This window comes from Hippoglossus stenolepis, chromosome 12 (genome assembly GCF_022539355.2).
Source record: "Hippoglossus stenolepis isolate QCI-W04-F060 chromosome 12, HSTE1.2, whole genome shotgun sequence".
Taxonomy (NCBI): Eukaryota; Metazoa; Chordata; class Actinopteri; order Pleuronectiformes; family Pleuronectidae; genus Hippoglossus; species Hippoglossus stenolepis.
The window spans coordinates 21,789,024-21,811,104 of record NC_061494.1 but is presented as its reverse complement, the minus strand read 5'-3'; the positions used below and the strand labels follow the sequence as shown (position 1 = coordinate 21,811,104).

The 22,081-nt window shown below is 41.4% G+C and overlaps 2 protein-coding genes across 5 annotated transcripts in view; one reads left to right on the top strand and one right to left on the bottom strand.

Moving 5' to 3' along the window:
• Positions 1-8,159, top strand: part of nckap1 (NCK-associated protein 1) — a 28,120-nt gene extending 19,961 nt beyond the window's left edge. For all 4 annotated transcript variants that reach the window (XM_035171677.2, XM_035171676.2, XM_035171675.2 and 1 more), the window contains 16 exons: positions 110-255; positions 430-562; positions 668-787; positions 1,932-2,071; positions 2,394-2,525; positions 2,648-2,866; positions 3,242-3,372; positions 3,566-3,663; positions 3,840-3,933; positions 4,300-4,382; positions 4,561-4,641; positions 4,743-4,836; positions 4,925-5,041; positions 6,294-6,403; positions 6,652-6,741; positions 6,866-8,159. In XM_035171677.2, the coding sequence (XP_035027568.1) occupies positions 110-255; positions 430-562; positions 668-787; positions 1,932-2,071; positions 2,394-2,525; positions 2,648-2,866; positions 3,242-3,372; positions 3,566-3,663; positions 3,840-3,933; positions 4,300-4,382; positions 4,561-4,641; positions 4,743-4,836; positions 4,925-5,041; positions 6,294-6,403; positions 6,652-6,741; positions 6,866-6,982 (1,905 nt within the window). In that variant the 3' untranslated portion in view covers positions 6,983-8,159. The remainder of the gene's footprint in view (positions 1-109; positions 256-429; positions 563-667; positions 788-1,931; positions 2,072-2,393; positions 2,526-2,647; positions 2,867-3,241; positions 3,373-3,565; positions 3,664-3,839; positions 3,934-4,299; positions 4,383-4,560; positions 4,642-4,742; positions 4,837-4,924; positions 5,042-6,293; positions 6,404-6,651; positions 6,742-6,865) is intronic.
• Positions 8,160-10,387: 2,228 nt separating this feature from the next.
• LOC118118563 (protein phosphatase 1 regulatory subunit 1C-like) lies at positions 10,388-21,436 on the bottom strand. The gene is made up of 5 exons (XM_035171681.2): positions 21,245-21,436; positions 19,717-19,774; positions 18,183-18,220; positions 17,163-17,217; positions 10,388-11,704 (listed from the first exon to the last, which is right to left on the bottom strand). The coding sequence occupies exons 1-5, from the start codon at positions 21,323-21,325 to the stop codon at positions 11,643-11,645; spliced, it is 294 nt and encodes a 97-aa protein (XP_035027572.1). The 5' UTR covers positions 21,326-21,436; the 3' UTR covers positions 10,388-11,642.
• Positions 21,437-22,081: the final 645 nt, after the last annotated feature.

Below are 22,081 nucleotides of genomic sequence, written 5' to 3'. Positions count from 1 at the left end.
CACAAACCTACTCAAACACATTTCTGAAGGTCAAATAAGTTCTGTCAGTGCATCGTGTCTTTACTCTGTTGTTGGTGTAACTGTTTCTTTTATGTTTTCTTTTCTTCAGGCCTACACAAGCGTCTCCAAGGCCAGTCTTGGAATAGCCGATCACAAGGAGCTTGGTAAAATGATGAACACCATCATCTTCCACACAAAAATGGTGGATTCTCTGGTGGAGATGCTGGTGGAGACGTCCGACCTGTCCATCTTCTGGTGAGAAACACACACACACACACACACTAACATACCCACAAGTAGGCACAAGTAGTAGGATTAACTCAGAGAATAGATCTTATCTTCAGACATATTAATAAAATTACTTAACTTCATGCAGTGTGTTTTATTTGTGTCCTCATGTTTTTCTTGTGTGTGTCTGTGTGTGTGTAGCTTCTACAGCCGCGCATTTGAGAAGATGTTCCAGCAGTGCTTGGAGCTTCCCTCCCAGAGCCGACACTCCATCTGTTTCCCTCTGCTCTGCACACACTTCATGTCCTGTACACACGAGCTCTGTCCTGAAGAGGTAAAGACACACACACACGCAAACTTCTGTTGTAACATACACATAATAATGATGACAGTAATATTTAGTCGTGACTTATGTCATTTTACTCTTCCTCCTCCACAGCGACACCACATAGGAGATCGGAGCCTGTCGTTGTGTAACATGTTTCTGGATGAAATGGCCAAACAGGCCAGAAACCTGATCACAGACATCTGCACTGAACAATGTACACTCAGCGACCAGGTGAGGGACACACAGGCAAAGGCAGCAAGTGTAAAGGAATGACTAGTTGTTGAAGGTCATCACTGCTCTCATGTCTGTAAAGTGAATATAAGGTCACAGCTGCAGCCTGGAAGCTAAAGCTGGACGTACACGGTGCAATTCAAACGTGTTTTTGAGACTCGCGACTCGTTTCGGAGTCTGACAACAAGGAGAGCAAGGAGCGATCAGATGCTCCCGACGGCTTCATGTTCTCGCACATTCCTCCTGTGCAAAATGAGAAAACACAGTGAAAGTGAAAGGGGCCAACAGCAGTGTACAGTGTGAGCGCATAAATCATTGCTTTGGTTTTCCATCTTAGACGATTCGCTAGTGCAGTGTGAGGTGGGATTTAAAGTTGCACAGTGTTTGCAGGGCTTTCACACAAAGACTGGAAGTGGCTCGCCTGACTCAGCAACTCTACAGCTCATCAATTATCAAATTTTTATCTCGTTTGTTTCATCCATAAAAACACCAAAGTCTAAAAACGTCAATCCACCGTTTTATATCAGGTGATGTGCAGGACTATTTTCCTTCTGGCTCTGACCAGTTGCCTGGCAACCAGTTGAGACTTACTGGTCCCCGCCAAGTTATGTTCCGAGAGAGTTATTGATCAGAAATGAGAGTGGTATCGATCTTCTCATTAAATCTCTCTGGCAGAACGCGAGTGAGCCCAGTTCTCGAAACATCAAACTATTTCCCTTCAAGAATGAGAGAAGAGTCTGAGAGAACTTTTCACTGTCAGGATGTTTTCACCCCAAAGTTAAAGTCTGATTGATCAATAACAAGTCGCATTCAGACTGAACTGGTTTATACATGAAGGAATGAATTAATACTTCAACACAAAGTTTTCTTGACATGTACTTTTAAAATAAACATAGTCTCCTGACTTTTATACCCATTGTATAATATTACATGCTGTCACATTAATGTTCTGAGTCCTTCCGTGATGCCTGTCGTTAAAAGCTTCTTAAGTTCATCTTTATCAGGACGCTGCGTTCACATATTTGAGTAAATCTACTGAGGTTCGAGCATCATTCTGTCTTTCCCCTCAATATCTTCACTTTCTCTTTGTGTCTGTGGTTTTCTTTCCACTTGACTCTCGTCTTCTTCTTCTTCCCATCTCCAGCTGCTTCCCAAGCATTGTGCGAAGACCATCAGCCAGGCCGTGAACAAGAAGAGCAAGAAGGCGACGGGGAAGAAGGGCGAGCCGGAGCGGGAGAAACCGGGAGTGGAGAGCATGAGGAAGAACAGATTACTGGTCACCAAGTTAGTAACCAGAGAGGATCTCATTTTGTTCATGTGTCTCACTTACTCTCTTTCAGTTCTTTGTTTTTCTTTGAATATATTAATACGTAATTACTACTCTCCCAGTTATTAATAATAGATTAATAACCTAATTTTTATTGTTGAATTGAGTTTCTATGAACGCCATTTCACAGCTGTTTATGCTCATGGTTTTGGTTTATCATTGTACGTGTTGAGTTCTTCTGATTTTCTACATTTCCTTTTCTATCCGTGTTCTTTCTATTTCTATAAAGAGTTTTATCATATCTTCTAAAGCCTGTTTTATTATCTTTTATTCTTACAGTCTGGACAAACTCCACACAGCGTTGTCTGAACTCTGCTTCTCCATCAACTACGTCCCCAACTTGGCGGTGTGGGAACACACTTTCACACCCAGAGAGTATCTCACCTCGCACCTGGAGATCCGATTCACCAAGTAAACACACACACAGAGAAAAGTCAAAGCCTTTTTATCTGTGACATTTATCTGTGAATAGAAGAAGCATCAATTCCTCGACAGACAGACAAGCTACAAGACTGTTTTCCCTCCGTCCCCAGGTCCATAGTGGGGATGACGATGTACAACCAGGCGACCCAGGAGATAGCCAAGCCCAGCGAGCTGCTGACCAGCGTCCGGGCCTACATGACGGTGCTGCAGTCCATAGAGAACTACGTCACCATCGACATCACCCGCGTCTTCAACAACGTCCTCCTGCAGCAGACGCAGCACCTGGACAGCCATGGGGAACCCACCATCACCAGTCTGTATACAAACTGGTACGTTCACTTTAAAGCCTGATTTTAAATGGACAAAATACCAGAAGAGAAAAGGAGATGGAAGGTTTTTTTTTCCAGCAGGATGGTTATTTCAGAATCTCGTGTTGTACCTGTACAGACTTGCTTCTTTCCTGGAGCCTGCGCTCTCAGATTTGTAAGAGACTCTTTTATTAAAACAGTTGGTAAAACATCTATTTTTTATCGCTCCACAGACCGAAATCCTTTTCTACCGTTACAGGTTTTTTTTTTTTTATTCTCTCTGCAGAAAATGTTTCAGCACAAACATCCACATGTCAGACGGGGTTATTTGGGGTGTTTTGAGTGTTATATATAATATATAGATGGACGACACTGAGAAGGTATTTTTGTGTTCAGGTACTTGGAGACGTTGCTCCGTCAGGTCAGTAACGGACACATCGCCTACTTCCCTGCCATGAAGGCCTTTGTCAACCTGCCCACGGAGAACGAACTGACTTTCAACGCTGAGGAATACTCTGACATCTCCGGTACAAACACACACACACAGCAAAACAACACTTTACACAATTTTGTCAGCAGGTGGAAATATGGTGCTGTCGTCCTTTCTTCCTCAGAATAATTGTATTCTGAAGTAATACACATCTGCAATCATGGTTCTGAAAGATAATTCTCCTGCTGTCCTCATATTTTATATTTTCTTATTACTGTGTTATTTCACAGAGATGCGTTCTCTGTCGGAGCTGCTGGGGCCGTACGGGATGAAGTTCCTCAGTGAGAGTCTGATGTGGCACATCTCGTCGCAGGTCGCGGAGTTGAAGGTACACACACACAGAGACAGACAGACACACACACACACACACACACACACAATGAACTATGTCTTTACACAAAAACTAAAGTTTTAATCTCACAGGATCTACTCTGATTTAAAGGTTTAAACACTGCAGATTTGTTTCAGTTCATGTACATTAACTGTGTGTGTTTGTCCATGTAGAAACTGGTGGTGGAGAACATGGAGGTGCTGACTCAGATGAGGACGAGCTTCGACAAACCAGAGCACATGGCTGCGCTCTTCAAGAAACTCACCTGTAAACATACAACACACAAACACACACACACACAAACACACACTATTAAATATCTTCTGGTAGTCGAATCTTTCATCTCACAGACAGAAAGGGGTTCTGTCTGGGTTCCTGTCAAGTTCTTGTAAAAGTGTTGATTTGAGAAACCACGTCTGTATTTTTTTAATCGTGTTGTTAGATTTGCCAACACTTGTTTCAAATACTCTCAGCAGGACACAGCTAAAAGTCTCACTCCTTACAAAGGGAAGCCGCCTTGTTCTTCATTGTGAATTACATCAGTGTCATAGTGATATTTATTGCCACTGATTAACCAGTTGTAGCTTTATTGACATATATTTGACTGATGTTTGTTTTCATGTGTTCTTGTAGCTGTGGACAGTGTTTTGAAGAGAATGACCATCATTGGAGTCATTTTGTCTTTCCGCTCCCTCGCTCAGGAGGCTCTGAGAGATGTAAGAGACACACACACACACACACACACACACACACACACACACACACACACACACACACACACACACACACACACACACACACACACACACACACACACACACACACACATACCGAATATTACGCTCTTGTTCTTCCTTGAAAATCATGTTTTTGTCCCCGTCTCACCTTCTCCAGGTCTTATCCTGTCACATTCCTTTCCTGGTCAGTTCGGTGGAAGATTTCAAAGACCACATTCCCAGAGAGACGGACATGAAGGTGAAACAGACATTTAAAACAAATACAAATAAAGTAACCTGTCAGGGTTCAGATGTTCTCTCTCTCCTGGTGTGTATGTGAATATCTAGTCTCTTTTCCAGGTGGCCATGAATGTCTACGAGCTGTCGTCAGCCGCAGGTTTACCCTGTGAGATCGACCCGGCGCTGGTCGTGGCTCTGTCCTCACAGAAGAGTGGTGAGACACAAACACAGGAATAAAACCTGAATCCATCTTTTCGCAAATCTCCTCTCCTGAGTTTCCTTCTTAATGTGTGTGTGTGCAGAGAACATCAGTCCGGAGGAGGAGTACAAGATCGCCTGCCTGCTGATGGTGTTTGTGGCCGTTTCACTGCCAACGCTGGCGAGCAACGTGATGTCCCAGTACAGCCCTGCCATTGAAGGTAAGACGCCGCGATGTTCCAACGTTTTGTTGTGATGTGAACAAGGATTTTTCCTTTTAAATAATAAACACATTTATTAATAGGAGATCAGTCAACGCGATTTTATGTTTGCGATCATGACGTCGCCAGAGAAATCACAATACGAGCTGCTGACGTCTGTTTGCTGCAGAGTAAACTTTCCTTTTTCATTATCTCCTCCAAGGAGGTTACGTGTTCACTGTTGTTAATGTTGAGGATTACACTAATAGAAGATCTAATAGAATCCAGTAAACATATTCAATACAGGGGGCGTATCCAGGAATACTTTCTTTAACATTGCGAGAAGGCGTCTCTCAGAGGGATAGACTCACAAACTGCTCTTCTCCTTCTCGTGTTTTATTTCTCAATCTAATGAAGCTGGATCCTGAGAAAATGTGTTTTTCTTTTCCTGGAAATAAAGACTCATGCGGGGTTAATAATTTCCACAATAATCACCGTTAGATATTCTGTCCTCCGACTAATCGATTGACTAATGATCGTGGAGCGACTGAGAGCAGAGCAGGAGAAACTACTGCACGTTACCGAGAAGATGATCTGCTGCATCTGCTCTGCATATAAATGAGACTGACCCCGTGCCCTCGGTTTGATTCATGTGTGTGCACACGAGCCATTTCATCACCTTCATTACTCATTCCCTCTAAATAATGAGAATAAAGGTCAGTTTACTCCGTGCGACCCGTTTAATCCTTATTTGTTGCAGTGAAAAGATTCATCTCGTTAACTAAACGTGATGTTTTTTTTTCGGTGTAATAGAGACACTGTTGTGGTTGAATGAAGCTTTGATCAGGTATCAAAGAGTTGTGTCACTCGGGGATGAATTATCAAGACGTCGCCTCCTAACAACCTTGAAATGAAAGGCGCCATTGTTAATAAAGAACAGTTGAACAGGATAATGAGTTGTAATAGGCTGCAGCGGCGTTAGTATGCAGACGGCGTATTAGCATGTGATTGGTTTTCTCCGACAGTGCAATCACACTAAACATTTAGTGAACGTACAATTACACGCACCTACTTTTTATGCATCTCACATACACACGAGTTAACTGTCATCTGCATGAAATACAAAAATGAGTTTCACCTCTGGACTGGAGAATCTGAAAAGATTAAAGAGCCACACACACACACACATCATCAGACCAGGATCAATTGATCTTTAAATATTGATGAATTATTCTTACTCTCTTAATAACACTGTGTTTGCTGCCCCCTACAGGCCACTGTAACAACATCCACTGCCTGGCCAAAGCCATCAACCAGATCGCTGCTGCTCTCTTCACCATCCACAAGGGGAGCATAGAGGATCGTCTGAAAGAGTTCCTGGCTGTAAGACAATTTACTTTATTAACCATCAAACTGTTTTATACCTGAGCTGCACACGACTGCTGCAGCCGCTGGCGAGTCCCAGGACCGGCTGAGAGAGTTCACTCCAAAGCTCACTGCTCTAGTTTGAATCAAAGCAACTGATAGAAACCATGTCTGATTATGATTTATTTTGCTTTAGAAATTGGATTCAAACTGCAGCACAACTCCCTAACATGTGGTACTGTGTGTGTGTGTCTTTGTGTGTGTAGCTGGCCTCATCCAGCCTGTTGAAGATCGGCCAGGAGACGGACAAGATGACGACACGTAACAGAGAATCTGTTTACTTACTGCTGGACATGGTGAGAGAAAGAAAACTCTTTCTGCTCCTGATACATTTGGAGTGAACGTAGGACAAAAACACATCTTTGTATTTCTACCATCTAACAGTCTGATTGTGTGTCTGTGTTTTATTTTGCGTTTCAGATTGTGCAGGAGTCTCCCTTCCTGACCATGGACCTGCTGGAGTCCTGCTTCCCCTACGTCCTGCTGCGAAACGCCTACCACGCCGTCTATAAACAGAGCATCAGCTCTAATGCGTAGAAACACAGCAAACACACAGCGAAGGCCTCCTGTGCTGTCTGCCATTAGAGCGTTAGCGCTCGTACTACGACAATTACACACTAAGAGCATACACTAAAGACCAACTAAACACGCTAAACTATGCCTAAAATGCCTCAACGTACCATCCTGACGACTACAAACACACAGTCGGTGTCGACAAGCGTAACACACTAAACGTGTAGCATTTAAACAAGTCCTCTCTGAATACAGAACAAATAGTGTACATTAAAAAAAACACGCCAAAAGAACACGTGAAACACACAATTCATCGCACAAAGACGACAAAAACACACACACACACGAGCAGAAACTTAAAACACACAGATACACACGAGCTGGATGAAGTTGGGGGATCAGTGTCTTTATTTTAATCATTGTACTTTTTTCATGATGTTGCCAGGGACCATAACCACAGCAACACATAATATACCATATGTTTGGTTGGTATAAAAGAACAAAAATATAAATATATAGTATATATATAGTTGACACTAAAATATTCTTTTGTTTTTCGATGAAAGATTAGAGATTTTCAGTGGCCAGCTTCTACGTGGTGATGGATTTGGATGCTTACTTTGGGAATGCAAATGGTTCTGATGTGATGTGGGTTTTTTTTTTTATTATATTTTGGTTTTATGCAGGAGGGCGGGTGGTTCGTGATAATGGGCTGTGTTGATAATGAAAGACATGTTGCTTGTTAATGTAAGTTTACACCTAAACACACACACACACATGCTGAGGAGATGTAAAAACTACACAACACTAATCTCTGAACATTTCATCGTAAAACGCAAACACACAAACACACACTGACAGACACACACTTGTAGAACATGGTGATGTTTCCTTTCTTTTTTTCTAGCTAGTCGTAACAAACTTTTTGTGGGTAAAGATATAATATCCGTATTCTACTTTGATGTGAACTGAGCTCGTCTGTTTTTAATGTTCATGTTTTTGTTATTTTTATGATGATGATGACGACAATGATGATGACGACGATTTGCCAAAATGTGTTGACACTAAAAAAAAAAAAAACAGCAACTTGTATATCAGGGGCTTGGAAGTGGTGGAGTGTTTGGGTGTTAAATGGGTGAAACGCCATTTTAAACGTTTGGATGATTCTGGACACAATCAGCCTGAATCCGCAGCAGCTCGGTTACACGATAACTTTTTACAGTGGGAACATACAAGTTTAAAAAAATACTGCAGTAAAACTACAGTGTAGTTCTGGAGCCGGTCGACCCGTCTTGCTGTCAGAGACCGCGCTAATATTCCTCTCAACCCCTCGTGGTCACGGGCTGTAATTAAAGATGGACGACGCCGCGTCTCCACTTCCTCCCACTATCCAGAAATGAAGCCAAAAAGATCCTGGTTACAAACGCCGCCATCTTGAGCGCCAGTCACAGCTGTCAATCATGACCTGTCGCCCTGTTTTTATTACATTAAATAACGAATTAAAACCAAACTTATCAGACACTAACACGACAGAAACCATCTTTGAGAAACATTTTAACGTGCACTTTGACCTTTTAGCTTGGTCCCTGTCCCATCCACTAACAAGGAGGATGCTGGGTTTATTAACTTATACTGCAGCCGGCCACCAGGGGGTGATCAAGACGCTTTGGCTTCACTTTTGGGGAGCTGTCATGGCGTCCATATTTATTTACAGTCTAGGCTCCTGATTGGCTCGAGGACCACTAGGTGTTTTTCTTCTTCTTCTCTTTTTTTTTTTCCAGTAATGAACAAAACATAATTTATATGACATCTTGCAAAAAGTAGTTTACGGCGACTTAAAGGATGAAATGTTCGATTTCTGCTCCTTTCCTGCGTCTTAGCCTCCGAACCAGCAGCCGAGGGGGCGCCATGAACACGTTAGTGCTTCAATTCGACGGGAACAATAGATTTAGAATTAAACCGATTCCTCAGACCTGTGAAAAGTCCGGAGCTGCAATAACACGCTGGAGTTTCTTTTTAGTCGTCCTCCGATGAACTTTCCTACGTGAGCGGTTTTAACTTTTTTTGCGACGGTTATTCGGGACCTGTTAGGACAGACGGACGGACGACTTCTTTCAAAGTGCGGTCATTTATTTGTCTGAAGGGAGACGTGTCAGAGGCGACATATTGAGACACACACACACACACAGGATGCCTCCTTTATGTCGGCCCCTCTGCTCACGTCCCTCTAACGCCAGGGATCTGTCTGAAAGCTCATACTGCGAACTACACACGACTGAACTCTAAAACTAAAAGTACACACTACACAGTAGAGACCATGGGAGTGTGTAGTCAGTAGTGCGCACTATCAGCCCGTGAGGACAGATCCGTGGACACATTCTGCCATTTGATGTGAAATGGTGGTTGTTGCTCTTTTTATTTCTAACCTCTTTTCTTTTTCTTTTTTTTTGTGTCTCTAATTCCACCGTGTAACTTAAATGACATGAATAAAATAAACTTTAGGGCTGTGTCAGACCTGAGCTGTGAGTGTGTGTGTGTGTGGGAGGATCCTGATGATGATGATGATGACAGCCAAACATGCTGGATTAAATGTCAACAATGTCTTCAGAAAATTCAGTCTTAAGTTAGAAACAAATGTTGCACAAGCTTTTCAATATAAAACACTTTTCCTCCTAAAGAAATCGGACCTGATTCACCTGCTGCTGTCGTTAATTAAGACTTAATTGCAACAATATCAACAAATGCAGGATTGACGGATTCACCTCGGTCACTAATCGCGTACAGAAGTTATCACAGGAATCTGCAGCTATTGAAATAAAAACACATCCTCTTAAAAGGCAATTAAATAAAGGGTCCATCTAAATTACAAGTATTTCTCTGTTTATGATTACAGGTTTTCTGAGAGACATTTATACTCGGAACTATAATAAATATTTGTATTACCTGTGCGAGACATTGAAGGTGTTGAATTAAATTTTAATTCAACATTATTAACACTTCAGAAATGTTAATTAAAAAGTAAAAGACGGCTGGAATTAAAAACAGTACATGGAAACTTAGTGCTTCTTCATTAAAACTTCATTGTCTCATGTCTCTTTGAATTTAAACTGAATTTGGTCCCATTGGACAAAATTAATCTTTGGTTGTCTGAGATAATTACATTAATAATATACACAAACCTTTAACATTAATGTAATTATAAAGTATGATTATCATCAAAATACAGATAAATATGATTAATCCATTTTAATTAAAACATGACCATCATTTATAAAAGCTTTGATAGTAAGAGAAGATTTTAAAGTTTTATTCACAAATGTATAAATCTGTAGCAGTGAGACAGGTGTTTTCCTGCTGTGTCTCTCAAAGGCCACCAGGGGGCTCCCTAAGAAAACACTTATGCAGTAATAAAGAAGTCGTGAAGCTATATGATGTCAGAGGTTTTATATTCTAATGTTTTATTGTGTAGAAAATCACAGGTGACATGTTATTGCTGTTAGTGATAAAAAAAAACAAAATAAGTCACAAAGAAACAAACTGAATATACAGAAGATTAAAAAAAACAAAATGTCTCATCAGTTCATCGTCATCCTGTAGATTCACTGATTCATGTTGAATAGAATCAGATTTTAGATCGAATCCAGTTCATCAAACATGACGAGTCAAACCTGCTCAACCGTGATGATTCTTAACACACGTGTGTTTAAGTGATTGGTTGAGAGCTGCTCAGTGAAAACTGCTCACTCACTATATTGTTCTATCAGTCATCAAATAACACACATTCTCCTCAGTGAAAACTTTGGCACTGCAGGAAAAACACGCGTAATAATATCGCGTCAAAATGTCTTTATGCTAGAAAGCTGCATGTATTAAAGTTATTGCTTTATATTCTCAGCTGTATCTAAGTTGATGTGTTTTACAGGCGTTTGGTGTCGAGCATCTTTAAATGTCTGATCACACTGAACATTTTAAAACATGAAATCAGTTATCAGGCAGTTTAAGCAACGATCCCGATTCATTTTTACTAAATATTTCAACCAAAAACAGGAAAAAGTGACCGTTTGTCTTTGGTTGCAGCTTCTGCAAAGAGTCAGTTTGATGCTTTTCTCTGTCGAGCGTCTTTTAAAACTGAAGATTTCTTGGTTTCTGGACAAAACAAAACAGGATTAATGGATTATGGCAATAATTAATACTTATAGTAAGTCTGCTTGTTTTCTATTTTAATAAACATTACGTTTTTTTAATTAGTTTTTCCTAGTAAATCGATGTTTATGGTGACAAATCAGTGGTTTTATCCACTGGGAAATATGTTATTAATTTGACCAAAGATAAAACTAAAATCATCTTTTATAGTAGTTTTTCAGTGGGAATTTGAAGAGAAATTGTGTTTCACAGCATCAGAATTTTCTTTTTATCAGTTTTCTGCTTCTGTTGAAGGATAAGAAATGAACTTCCACCTGAAACAGGTCAAACAGAGTAAAGAGTAACGGTGGATTCAGTTTGTGTGGATGTGCTCAGTGATGTCAGCTCTGGTTTCTCACTGGTTCATTGCGACTGAGAGAAGTCACATGGTTCCTGATCTGCTCTCCACTGAAAATCAAAGTCCTGTCGTGTTGCTGCTGAAGCTGAAGTTCGTCTGTTGGTTCGTCCAGAATAACAAAGAGACAAATTCTTCTTCTCTGGATCAGTCTTTCTGAGGGATGTTCTCCTCCTCTTCCTCCTCGGGCACAGCACTTTCCAGCTTCCCTGCACAAACACAAACTCAGCTTAAATTTAACATTTTTAAATAATAATGATAACAAGACACTTACTGACCCTAAAATAACTTTTGGAGGTTCTTCAATTTGAAACTGTGGCGGAACCTCCAAGAAAAAGTGTCTCAGAATAGAATTCAGCTATTATCAAAACTTTTATTGTCAGATTTAAGCAGCTAAAAGCCTGAATCTTGTTTTTTCTCCCACCCACAAATACATCATCACTACAACGACCAGATTCTAAAAATGAAACATAAAGTGATGGTTTAATTTAATTTACTATTCTGGTTTAATACCTTCCAATAAAAGTCCCATTTACTCACTCAAAATGTAAATATCCCAGTAAATACTCAACGAATCAAACATTAAAATGCATTATAAACCACATCATTAATCACATGTGCACAAGCAGTTATTACCTGGAATGAAACTGGAATAAACCTATGACTGTTTGGCAGAAAAGACTAAACATCGTGTTCCCTGAATAAATCATCAGGTTTCCTGCTGGATGTCAAAACTCAGCGTCAACAGGAAAAACCTGCTAAAACCTCCAAGAACAAACCTGAACCACAGTAAATCTGTCTGAGGCAGAAAAACAGAAATGAATGAAGCTATTGATTCATGAGAAGTTGGACTCAGGTTCGAAGATGAAACTTTTCCCACGTCTGACTTTATCCCGACTTCTTCATGACGTCACTTGACTTCATATGAATCATTTGTTGAGGTTTCGATTGTCGTGTTTTTCGAAACCATATTTTTCTTGACCTTGATGAATCAGCTCGGAGAATTAATCATGTGGAGATAAACTCTCAGGTAACGATCCTGCCAAGTTTGTTAAACATCTTTTCATGTGTTGTTGAGTTATTTTCTACACAAACACACACATCAGGACTTTGTGTAAACTTCCATTCGTTGTAGACGATCCAACAAAAACCACTAAACTCAACCAGTTCATGCAAAACTCAAACTTCACCTGAACTTTACCAGGAGCTCAGAAATGACGTTTAAGACCCGACTTTGGTCCCAATGACGTCTACTGGTCCTGACAAGGTCAAAGTTTATACTGAAAAACTAGTACGCACACACACACACACACACATGCAGGGTAATAACACTCAGACTTTCAGTAAACGTTCCAATATAATACATTTTTATTCACAGCCGTTTCCCCACAAGCAAAACTTCACCTTCAGTATTTGAGTTTCCACTGATTCTGAACATTTAACCTGTGTGTGTGTGTGAGTGTGTCTGTGTGTGTACAGTATGTCTGTGTGTGTACAGTATGTCTGTGTGTGTACAGTATGTGTTTGGTGTGTGTGTGTGTGTGTGTAGTGTGTGTGTGTAGTGAGGCAGAGCCGCCATCAGATGAGACGACACAATGTTGATGTGCAGGAGAGAAGCAGCGAGTTAAATATGATCTGATGAACAGCGGCAGGAAAAGAGGAGGAGGAGGAGGAGCAGGAGGAGGAGGAGGAGGAGGAGGAGGAGGAGGTCGGTTATGGAGAGATGAAGGAGAGGAAGTAGAGATGGCTATCGGGAAACCAAGTCAGGACTGGACGCTTCCTGTTTGTGGTCACGTGACAAATCTGAGAGAGAAGCAAAGAGACGGAGATAATAGAAAAGTGACAGATCGTGAGGAGGAGAAAAGAGAGAGAGAGAGTTAGTGAATGAAACAACACAACAGTGAGTTATTAGTAACACACAGTGAGTGTGTGTCTGTGTTTGTATTTGTTTGTTACTTTGTCGTGTCGAGCGAACGCAACACAAAAAGCTCAAAGCTGCACACGTCAATTTTTGGCAACGACAACAAAAAAGGCCACAAACAACACAACAGCAGATAACGAGACACAACCGCAGATAGCTGCTGTCGTCACAGATCGCCGCTGATTGGACAAACGGAAAAGAGACAGGGAGGAAACACGCCGCACGTGAAAGCAGCATTTCCTTCCTCATCCAATCAGCAACGATCTTTGTCGACAGCAGGAACCTTTTCAGTTTGAAGTTAATTTCAAGTTTTCTTATTTGATCTGTTGTGTTTCGTGATCTGTTGTTGAGACGAAAGGAAAAAACTCTGACAACAATTTGACTAATCGACCAATAAAGGGTTTTAAAAGCTCTTAATTCCATTTCTTTTCTTTTGAAGAATCTTGTTACGAACGTTTTCCCTCCGACGTGGACGACATTGAACAACCAGTGAGAACAAACTTTAGTTGTAAAAACAAATTCTACGTTATCTTTGCGTTCGCTGTTGTTCACAATGTGTTTTTCGTGTTTCTGTCTCAAATTAAAGCGTTTACCCCCTAAACTGTTGCTCTCTGCCACTCCTCTCTCCTGATTGGCTAACGGCACCTCGTTCCCGTTGGCTTCCTCTGGCCCGTTGTGATTGGCCCACAGGGGAGCGGTGGCATAGAGCTGCGCTGTGATTGGGCTCAGCTGGCCACCGTCCGTCTCGCTCAGCCCCGCCCCCAGGAGATGTTGCTCCACCCCCAGCTGAAGCTCTGAGGAGAGAAGAGCACCTCTAGTGGAGAGACGCTTCAACTACAGGCGTGTTGCAACAAAGTGGGAGGGGATTGAAACCGAGGCTTAAAAATCAAAACTAAGATTTTAAAAAATGGGGAAAAATATCTGAACCCAAACTTGAGGAGAAAAGCAGTCGATGAAAAGGTCACAACTCAAAAACATAAATATTCAGCTCAGCAGCCACGAGTAGTCGAGTGAAGAGAAATTCATCTCACTTGCAGATGTTTATGGAAGAAGTTTCGCTGATTCACTGCACAAAGATTTCAGAACTTGAAAAACAAAGCATCAAACGCTGTTATAGTGTAATAAATTAAAGCAGATTAAGAAATGCAAACAAATTTTTCCTGATCCCACAGAATGTAAAACGCTCACTGAGCTGGAATCAGGACGATTATTCAATCAGTCGGTTTCTGTTTGGAGGGATTTATGAGAGAGCGCACACACACACACACGCACACACACACACACACACACACACACACACACACACACACACACACACACACACACACACACACACACACACACACACACACACACACACACACACACACACACACACACACACGATCAATAAAAAGAAAAGCTTTTACTGTCTCCACTTCCCGGAACCAGCTCCGCGCTGCACTCAGCTCTGCACCATTATGTATTTTCTTCCTCTCTTTCTTCCCTTTTGTTTTTCAAGTTTTCATTTATACATATTTCAGATAAAAAAATACAATCATCGCTTGATCTTAATCGGCGAGTTCCTTTTGGGGCGTGTCCACTTCTACCTGGGTCAACACTGGGCGAATAATCATGATCATCATGATTATGATGATCATGCAATAAACCAATGAAAGTTCTGTGTCTGATTCCTCTTTAAAAGTCAGGTGCACTTGCAAATTGGTGAATTTGAATTGTTCCCCCAGCTGTGGGTCAGTGTCAGCTGTCAATCATGACGTGTCACCCCTTTATAACTACTCAAAACCAAACTTAGCAGAATCATCAACACTTGAACAAACTTTATTGCGTTAACAACGACCGAAAACAACAGAACTCATTTTCCACCCTGTTGCTAAAAGTCTGAACCACAACACAGACACCAGCGTCTCACCTGCTGCTGTTCTGCTGCAGATGTGACTGAGGATCCTAAACCTCTGCAGCAGCGTCACTCTGAGCTCATCACTGTCTTACAGGCAGACTCACATGTGATGTGATGGAGAAGCTCTTCAACTCTTTTATAAATTATTCAGCACGAGTGAGGATTTAAAAAAACAACAACATCCAGTCTTTTAGAGATGAAATCCATCAGACTGCAAAACAACATCAGCTCAATGATTCACCTTCTTTAAACTCAGCTTCGGTTCAGTGTCACGTTTTAGTGTCTGTGCTCGACGACTCTACAGGTTAAAGCTCGAATCAGACCTTTTTTTTTTTTTTAACCAATCACTTTATTAGGAACCTTTACACAAGTGTGTTTACGCAACTATCCAGTCGGCCAATCACGTGGCAGCAGGGCAGCGTTTAAGTCTGGAGCTTGTCTATAAATATTCTGTTGGTCGACTAATCACTTAATCATCTTTAGAGTTCTGGTCTATTTCTGTGTACTTTGGCATGTATTTATACTTCCAAGTATTTTAGGGCCAAGCGACTTCTTTCTTGTGATTGGCCGAGGAGGTTGATTCAGCCTCAGAGGGACAAGATCCTCGGGGTTTGGACACAGACTCATGACGGAGTTTGGCCTCGAGTTGACAACAAAAAAATATATAATATCAACTGTTATAATCTGGAAAAAATGTAACTTCTACTTGTTTGACTATTTAAGGGGAAATTCCTGGTCTTTAAATGTATGAAATTGCAGAAGAACATTTTGATATTGTGATTTAAAGTTACAAAATCACACAGTTTGTAACCCATGACAAGTAACCAGAGCCCCCCCCCCCAACCCTCTGCCAGATGTGCCAATATGAGGCTGAAAAACAAAACCAAAGACTTGAGACCAAAACCAGGACAAAGCAAACAGGAGAGTGGGGGGGGGGGGACCAGAAACAGAGAGACCATCGTCGTGTCGTGCAACAAAAACACAACATCCACACAGAAAGCAAACACACAGAGAAACTGAGCAGAGACTGTGGACACAGCTGCAACAGATGTTCGAGAACATACAGGCAGAACTGACATGTGAAGTTAACATCACATAGATGACATGCAGAGTATTTATATATATATACTGTATATATCAAGAAAAGATGAACTGATGCATCTCTGAGTACGTTTCTCCTAAATGTCTCAAAACTCCTTTTGAGGAGGTTTTCAACTGTGTTTGTTGTTGTTACGCAAAAACTTCTGAACCAATTTTCGAGCATTAAGAAGAAAGATCAGGAAATATTCCATTAATTCTTTATGAGCAATTTGGTGCAGATCAAAACTAGAAGGCTACACAGAACATTTCACCAGATTTTAGTTTGGATCTGCACCAAATTGTAAACACTTGGAAATATCATCAAGATTAATTAATTATTCTCTGAAAAATGAATTCCTTGATCTGCCCCTTGACCCAGATTTTAAAATTGCGCAATCCTGCTAAATAACAGACAAACAAACATAGATGAAAACATAACCTGTAGTAAAAATCTGTCTCTAGTGAAACTACACTTCACTACACCACAAAGTGTTCTTCTGCTTTTGAAACGTAGCTTATTAAATAAAGTTTGATCTGGTTTCACCTTAAATCCACTTTCAGAACCAAAGTGGGTCAAATAATCCAGAATGAAAAGTTCTTTTACTCTGAAAGACGTCGAATGAGTTTCAACTCTTATCGTGAACGTTTCTCTTTAAGACTTTAACAGTGGAGATATTGATTCGCTCTCCCTGCACAGTCAGTCTTTAATAAACCTGCAGACACATTCTGCAGAATCAGGGGAAAGTGAAGAGTGTCCCGTGTTTACCTTTCATGGTGGGGGGGGCGAAGGTGCTCTGCTTCCTCTGAGACGAATCCGACTCCTGCAGAACAGAAGAAAACCAATTAGAACCTGATTAAAAACAGAAGATCGACAAATCAGTGGATTTTTATAAAGATTTATATTAAAAACAGAAAGATTTTCAAACAGACAAAGGATGAGTGAGACATATCGTCAGTGAGTGACTGTGCTCTTCAACATAATGTGCAGACAATGGATGTGTTCTGTTCTGAGGCTCATGATGAAATATTAATATCCAGCCGGGTCAGGACAGGATGCACCGTGCTGTTCTTCCTAATCTTATTATGGTGAAACAACACTGAGTCAGTTCGTCTGCTGGAGCTTCCAACCACAGACTAAAAGGTCAGGCACAGTCAGGAAATCTGTGGAGAAAACTTTGTCTTTAGACTTTTTAACTTTATGATGAACTGAAGGTAAACAGTGATGATGGAGAGACGTCAAAGTGAAACGTCGACGTGTCAGGACTGAATGTAGCACGAATATCTCAAGAACGAAGTCAAATTTGGGACAAACATTAAACATTAAGTCAAAGATCCTCTGATTAGAGTTTGATGTTCGTAGATCAACGTCACTGTGACCTCACAAAACCCCTTTTATTTACATTGTGAACGTGTAAACTCGAGAACGACTCGAGAGGATCCTTTCAAATTTGTCACAAATGTTTACTTCGACTCACGGATGAACTGATTAGATTTGGGTGGTCAAAGGGCAAAGGTCAAGGTCACAGTGGCCTCACACAACATCTCAACTCTGCCTCTTGGGAATTACTTTATATTTTCTTGGACTCAAAGATGAACTGATTAGATTCGAGTGGTCAAAGGTCACAGTCGACTGAAGCTTCAACCACAGTTTCTCTAGATTAACTTTAGTTTTCTCCAGTAAATTCTGACATTATCTTTACTGGTTCCATCACTGATCCAGACGTGAGGTTTGACTTCACTTCTCCACTTCTCCCTGCGTCTGCATCAACATCCACACTTTACAAACCTGTGACTCTCCGCTGGCGTTGTTCTGATCGCCAACATCTGCAGGAAAGACCAGACGGCAGCAGTGAGCGATTTCTCTTTTTACTCATTTGTCAGAAGTTCATTTTTTTAAATGTCTGACACGTTGCTATTTGTAATTCTGCGTGACAGATACATTTTTCATGTTTCTCAACACGTCTGCTCGTCCAAACCACAGAGGTCAGGTTGGGTCGTAATCGTTTCCTCTGAAGCCTGAAGCGACGCTGTGACCGTGTGGGAAACGACTGGAAGATGATTTCCACATGATCAGAAAGTGCAGGTTTTGAATTGTAAATGAGGTTTGCAGGATTTCCTGGAACTGAACAATAACGTCTTTAACACCTGCAGGTGATACATGTGTGTGTGTGTGTGTTCATGATGACCTAGAGAACTGTGTTGTCAACAGTTCATGTGTTTTTAATAGTTCTCAGACATCGATGGAAACTCTGCAGCCCAGAAGAACCAGGTTTTTGACACACACACACACACACACACACACACACACACACACACACACACACACACACACACACACACACACACACACACACACACACACACACACACACACACACACACACACACACACACACACACACACACACAGAGGGGTTTCTGTTCTCACCTCTGCTCGTCCAAACCACAGTGGTCAGGTTGGATAATGGATCATTAGTTTTGTTTCCTCTTGTGGTCTGATGCTTTTCTGTGTCGTGTTAATTTGTTTGTTTGTTTGTGTAATAAATGAATTCATGGATCTTAATGGAAAAAGATATTCACATTTATAGAAAACAGTTATTTTCAGTAAAACATGTGCACTTGTTATTCTGAGGCTGAGCAGCTCAGTGTGTTTGTGCAGCTGGTTCCCATCTCACTCACTGGGACCAAAAGCTGTGAAAGAAAATCTGTGAACTTCTGGAACGAAGCTCGACCTGAAGTCAAGAGACAACCGACAAGAATTCAGTCTCAATCCAGATCTGCAGTCTCCACAAAGACGAACGGTCTGATCAGGACGTAAATGTTAAATTATTTATTTGGTAAATTTAAAGATTTTGAAGTTGTCTAATTTCTCAGTCTGTGATTTCACTGAGAATCAGATAAAATCTCTGTTTGAAAACACGTCAGGTTCCTTCAGAGCTCGGCTCAACTTGTTGGAACCAGACTCACAGAGCCGAGCTCACAGAATGGAATCAGGCCGATTATTCAATCAGTCGGTTCCTGTGTGGGGGGATTTATGAAACACACACACACACACACACACACACACACACACACACACACACACACACACACACACACACACACACACACACACACACACACTTGAGGCATCCATCAGTCTGAACACTGGGATCACTTTACAAAAAGCTGCAGCACAAATCTAATAAAGGTTCCATTATAGTCGCTGCTTTTCAGTTCTACCTCCCCCTCCCCCACATCTACTCCTCTCACCCACTCCCCTTTTCTTTCTCTCTCTCTCTCTCTCTCTCTCTCTCTCTCTCTCTCTCTCTCCCCCTCACCTGTGCCAGGTTGTCTGTAGATCTGCAGAGTCGCAGGAGTCGGTCGTCTGCGGCGGATCTGAGGTGAACACACACAAATTCATTTTCATTTTTATTCTCTATTTTCTCTTTCTGTGAATGATAATTGAAAGAAAACACGTCTCCTGACGCTCTGTACGATTTCCTGCATCCTTCAGTGTGAAAGGTTCCACACGAATAAAAATAAAATACAAATAAAGTTTTACTGTATGTGTAATTAGGCTTTAAATACACAATGAGTCACTGAGCTCTTAAAACACAAAACTCAACTCTGCCCTGATTCTTACACAATAAAAACACAGTGGATACTTGATACTTCAGCAGTTACAAGTCGAATTAAATTTATTACGTTCAATGCATCTTAAAAATATAATTTACCACTTAGAGCTTTAGGACCCACGTCATTCAGGATTATAAAAACTCTGCAAATAGCAAATATAAGAGAGGAATCACCATAAAAACACATTTTATTTATGTTGTCGCCCTCGTGGTTTTAATATGACTCTTCTAAAACCTACACTGATCAAATTGTCAATGATGTAAAGCTCAGGGTTTAACCCATTGTAGTTTAAAGATAAAGACGCTCAGCTCCTGCTCAGAGGAATGTAAATGTCCATCGTCATCCTGGACGAGCGACTGGAGGTTTACAAGATGGTATCTCGTAAAAAAAACATCGCTGACATTTACACAACACACACACACACACACACACACACACACACACACACACACACACACACACACACACACACACACACACACACACACACACACACTGAGGGGCCCTAATCTGTCACTGTTCATTTACCAGCTTCCTTAAAATCAAACCACTTCCGGCTTCCAGTGATTAAACACCTCGTAAAGATGTCAGCGAGTTAAACGGAAGCTGTGGGAGAAGCTTCTGTTTCCTGTTCACGTTATAAACAGACCTCTGGGGTCCACGTCTCTCTACCTGACTTCTCCACCTCTACTCTATGAAGGCTCTCGCTCTGTTTGTCACATCCTGTGTTTCCCAGAATGCCTCTCTGCACGCCCTCAGAGAATGGGCGTAAACTGGCAATCAGCCGCAGATGAACCGTGACAGCAGTGGGTGTAACGTACGTACATGTCCCCGTCTGATCGTCACATTTACATCATCAGCTGCTGCTGCTGCTCACGTAAACACGTAAACAGCACATGGATAAGAACATGTGTGACTGTAACTGCAGCAAATATCTCAGGAATGTAGAGTAGAAACAGTTTATTAGATTATTTTATTTCTTAATTCTCACTCAAACAAGGAAAATGTGACAGAACAAACCTGCACAACACACAAAACACCTCAAAGAGTCTCACACCGCTCAGCGTCAACATGACAGTTACACACGTTTCATGCACACAAACAGCAGTTTTCATGAGATTGTGACTTACGCACACATGCAGCTCTGCACCCACACACTGTACATTCCTCACAGGATCAGGGATAGTGGCCCCATTCAGCCCCACAACACACACACACACACACACTCACATGTTCGCTGGCCTGTGGGTCCAGCTGTCCCTGCAGAGGAGGCACAGCAAACTGGATCTTCTTCGGACTGCTGGGCTCCATTATCACAGACTGAGAGGTAGAAAGAAAGACAGACGGAAAGAGAGAGAGAGAGAGAGAGAGCGTGTGTGTGTGTGTGTCTGTGTCTGTGTATGTGTGTGTCTGTGTGTGTGTGTGTGGAGGAGGGAGGGAGCAGAGAGGGAGGGAGTGGTCTTCTCTTGGCTGCTGGGGTCCATTATCACTAATTGACAGGCGTAGAGAGAGAGAGAGAGAGAGAGTGAGAGAGAGAGAGAGAGAGAGAGAGAGAGAGAGAGAGAGAGAGAGAGAGAGAGAGAGAGAGAGGGGAGAGAGAGAGAGAGAGAGAGAGAGAATAGAAGCTCAGTTATTGCAGCGTTTTCCAAAACACTGATGAAGCGTGAAGACGTGAAATCGTGTCAGAAAAAGAGAAGTGACATTTTCATGATGTTATTCTGCGCTGAAGATAAATAAAGAGTTCATGACTGCAGCTTTAACACTTTGATAGATTTAACCTTCTCATATCAGAGTCCGGATATTTGGTTTAAATACTGATAAGAGATTATTCTGATTAGATCATCATTAAAGTGTTGTTTTGTGGTGCACATGAATAGTGTGAGTCCGTCATCATAGGTCACAAACCCAGCCTCCTCCATGTTAGCAGATGGGACATGGGCCCGACAACAAAGTAAAATAAATGTTTCTTTTACTTTTCTCCTTTGTGTAACTCTGCTGACTAACAAACAAACAAACAAACAAGCTAACACAAATAAACACACAACCGTCTCGGTGACAGTAACATTT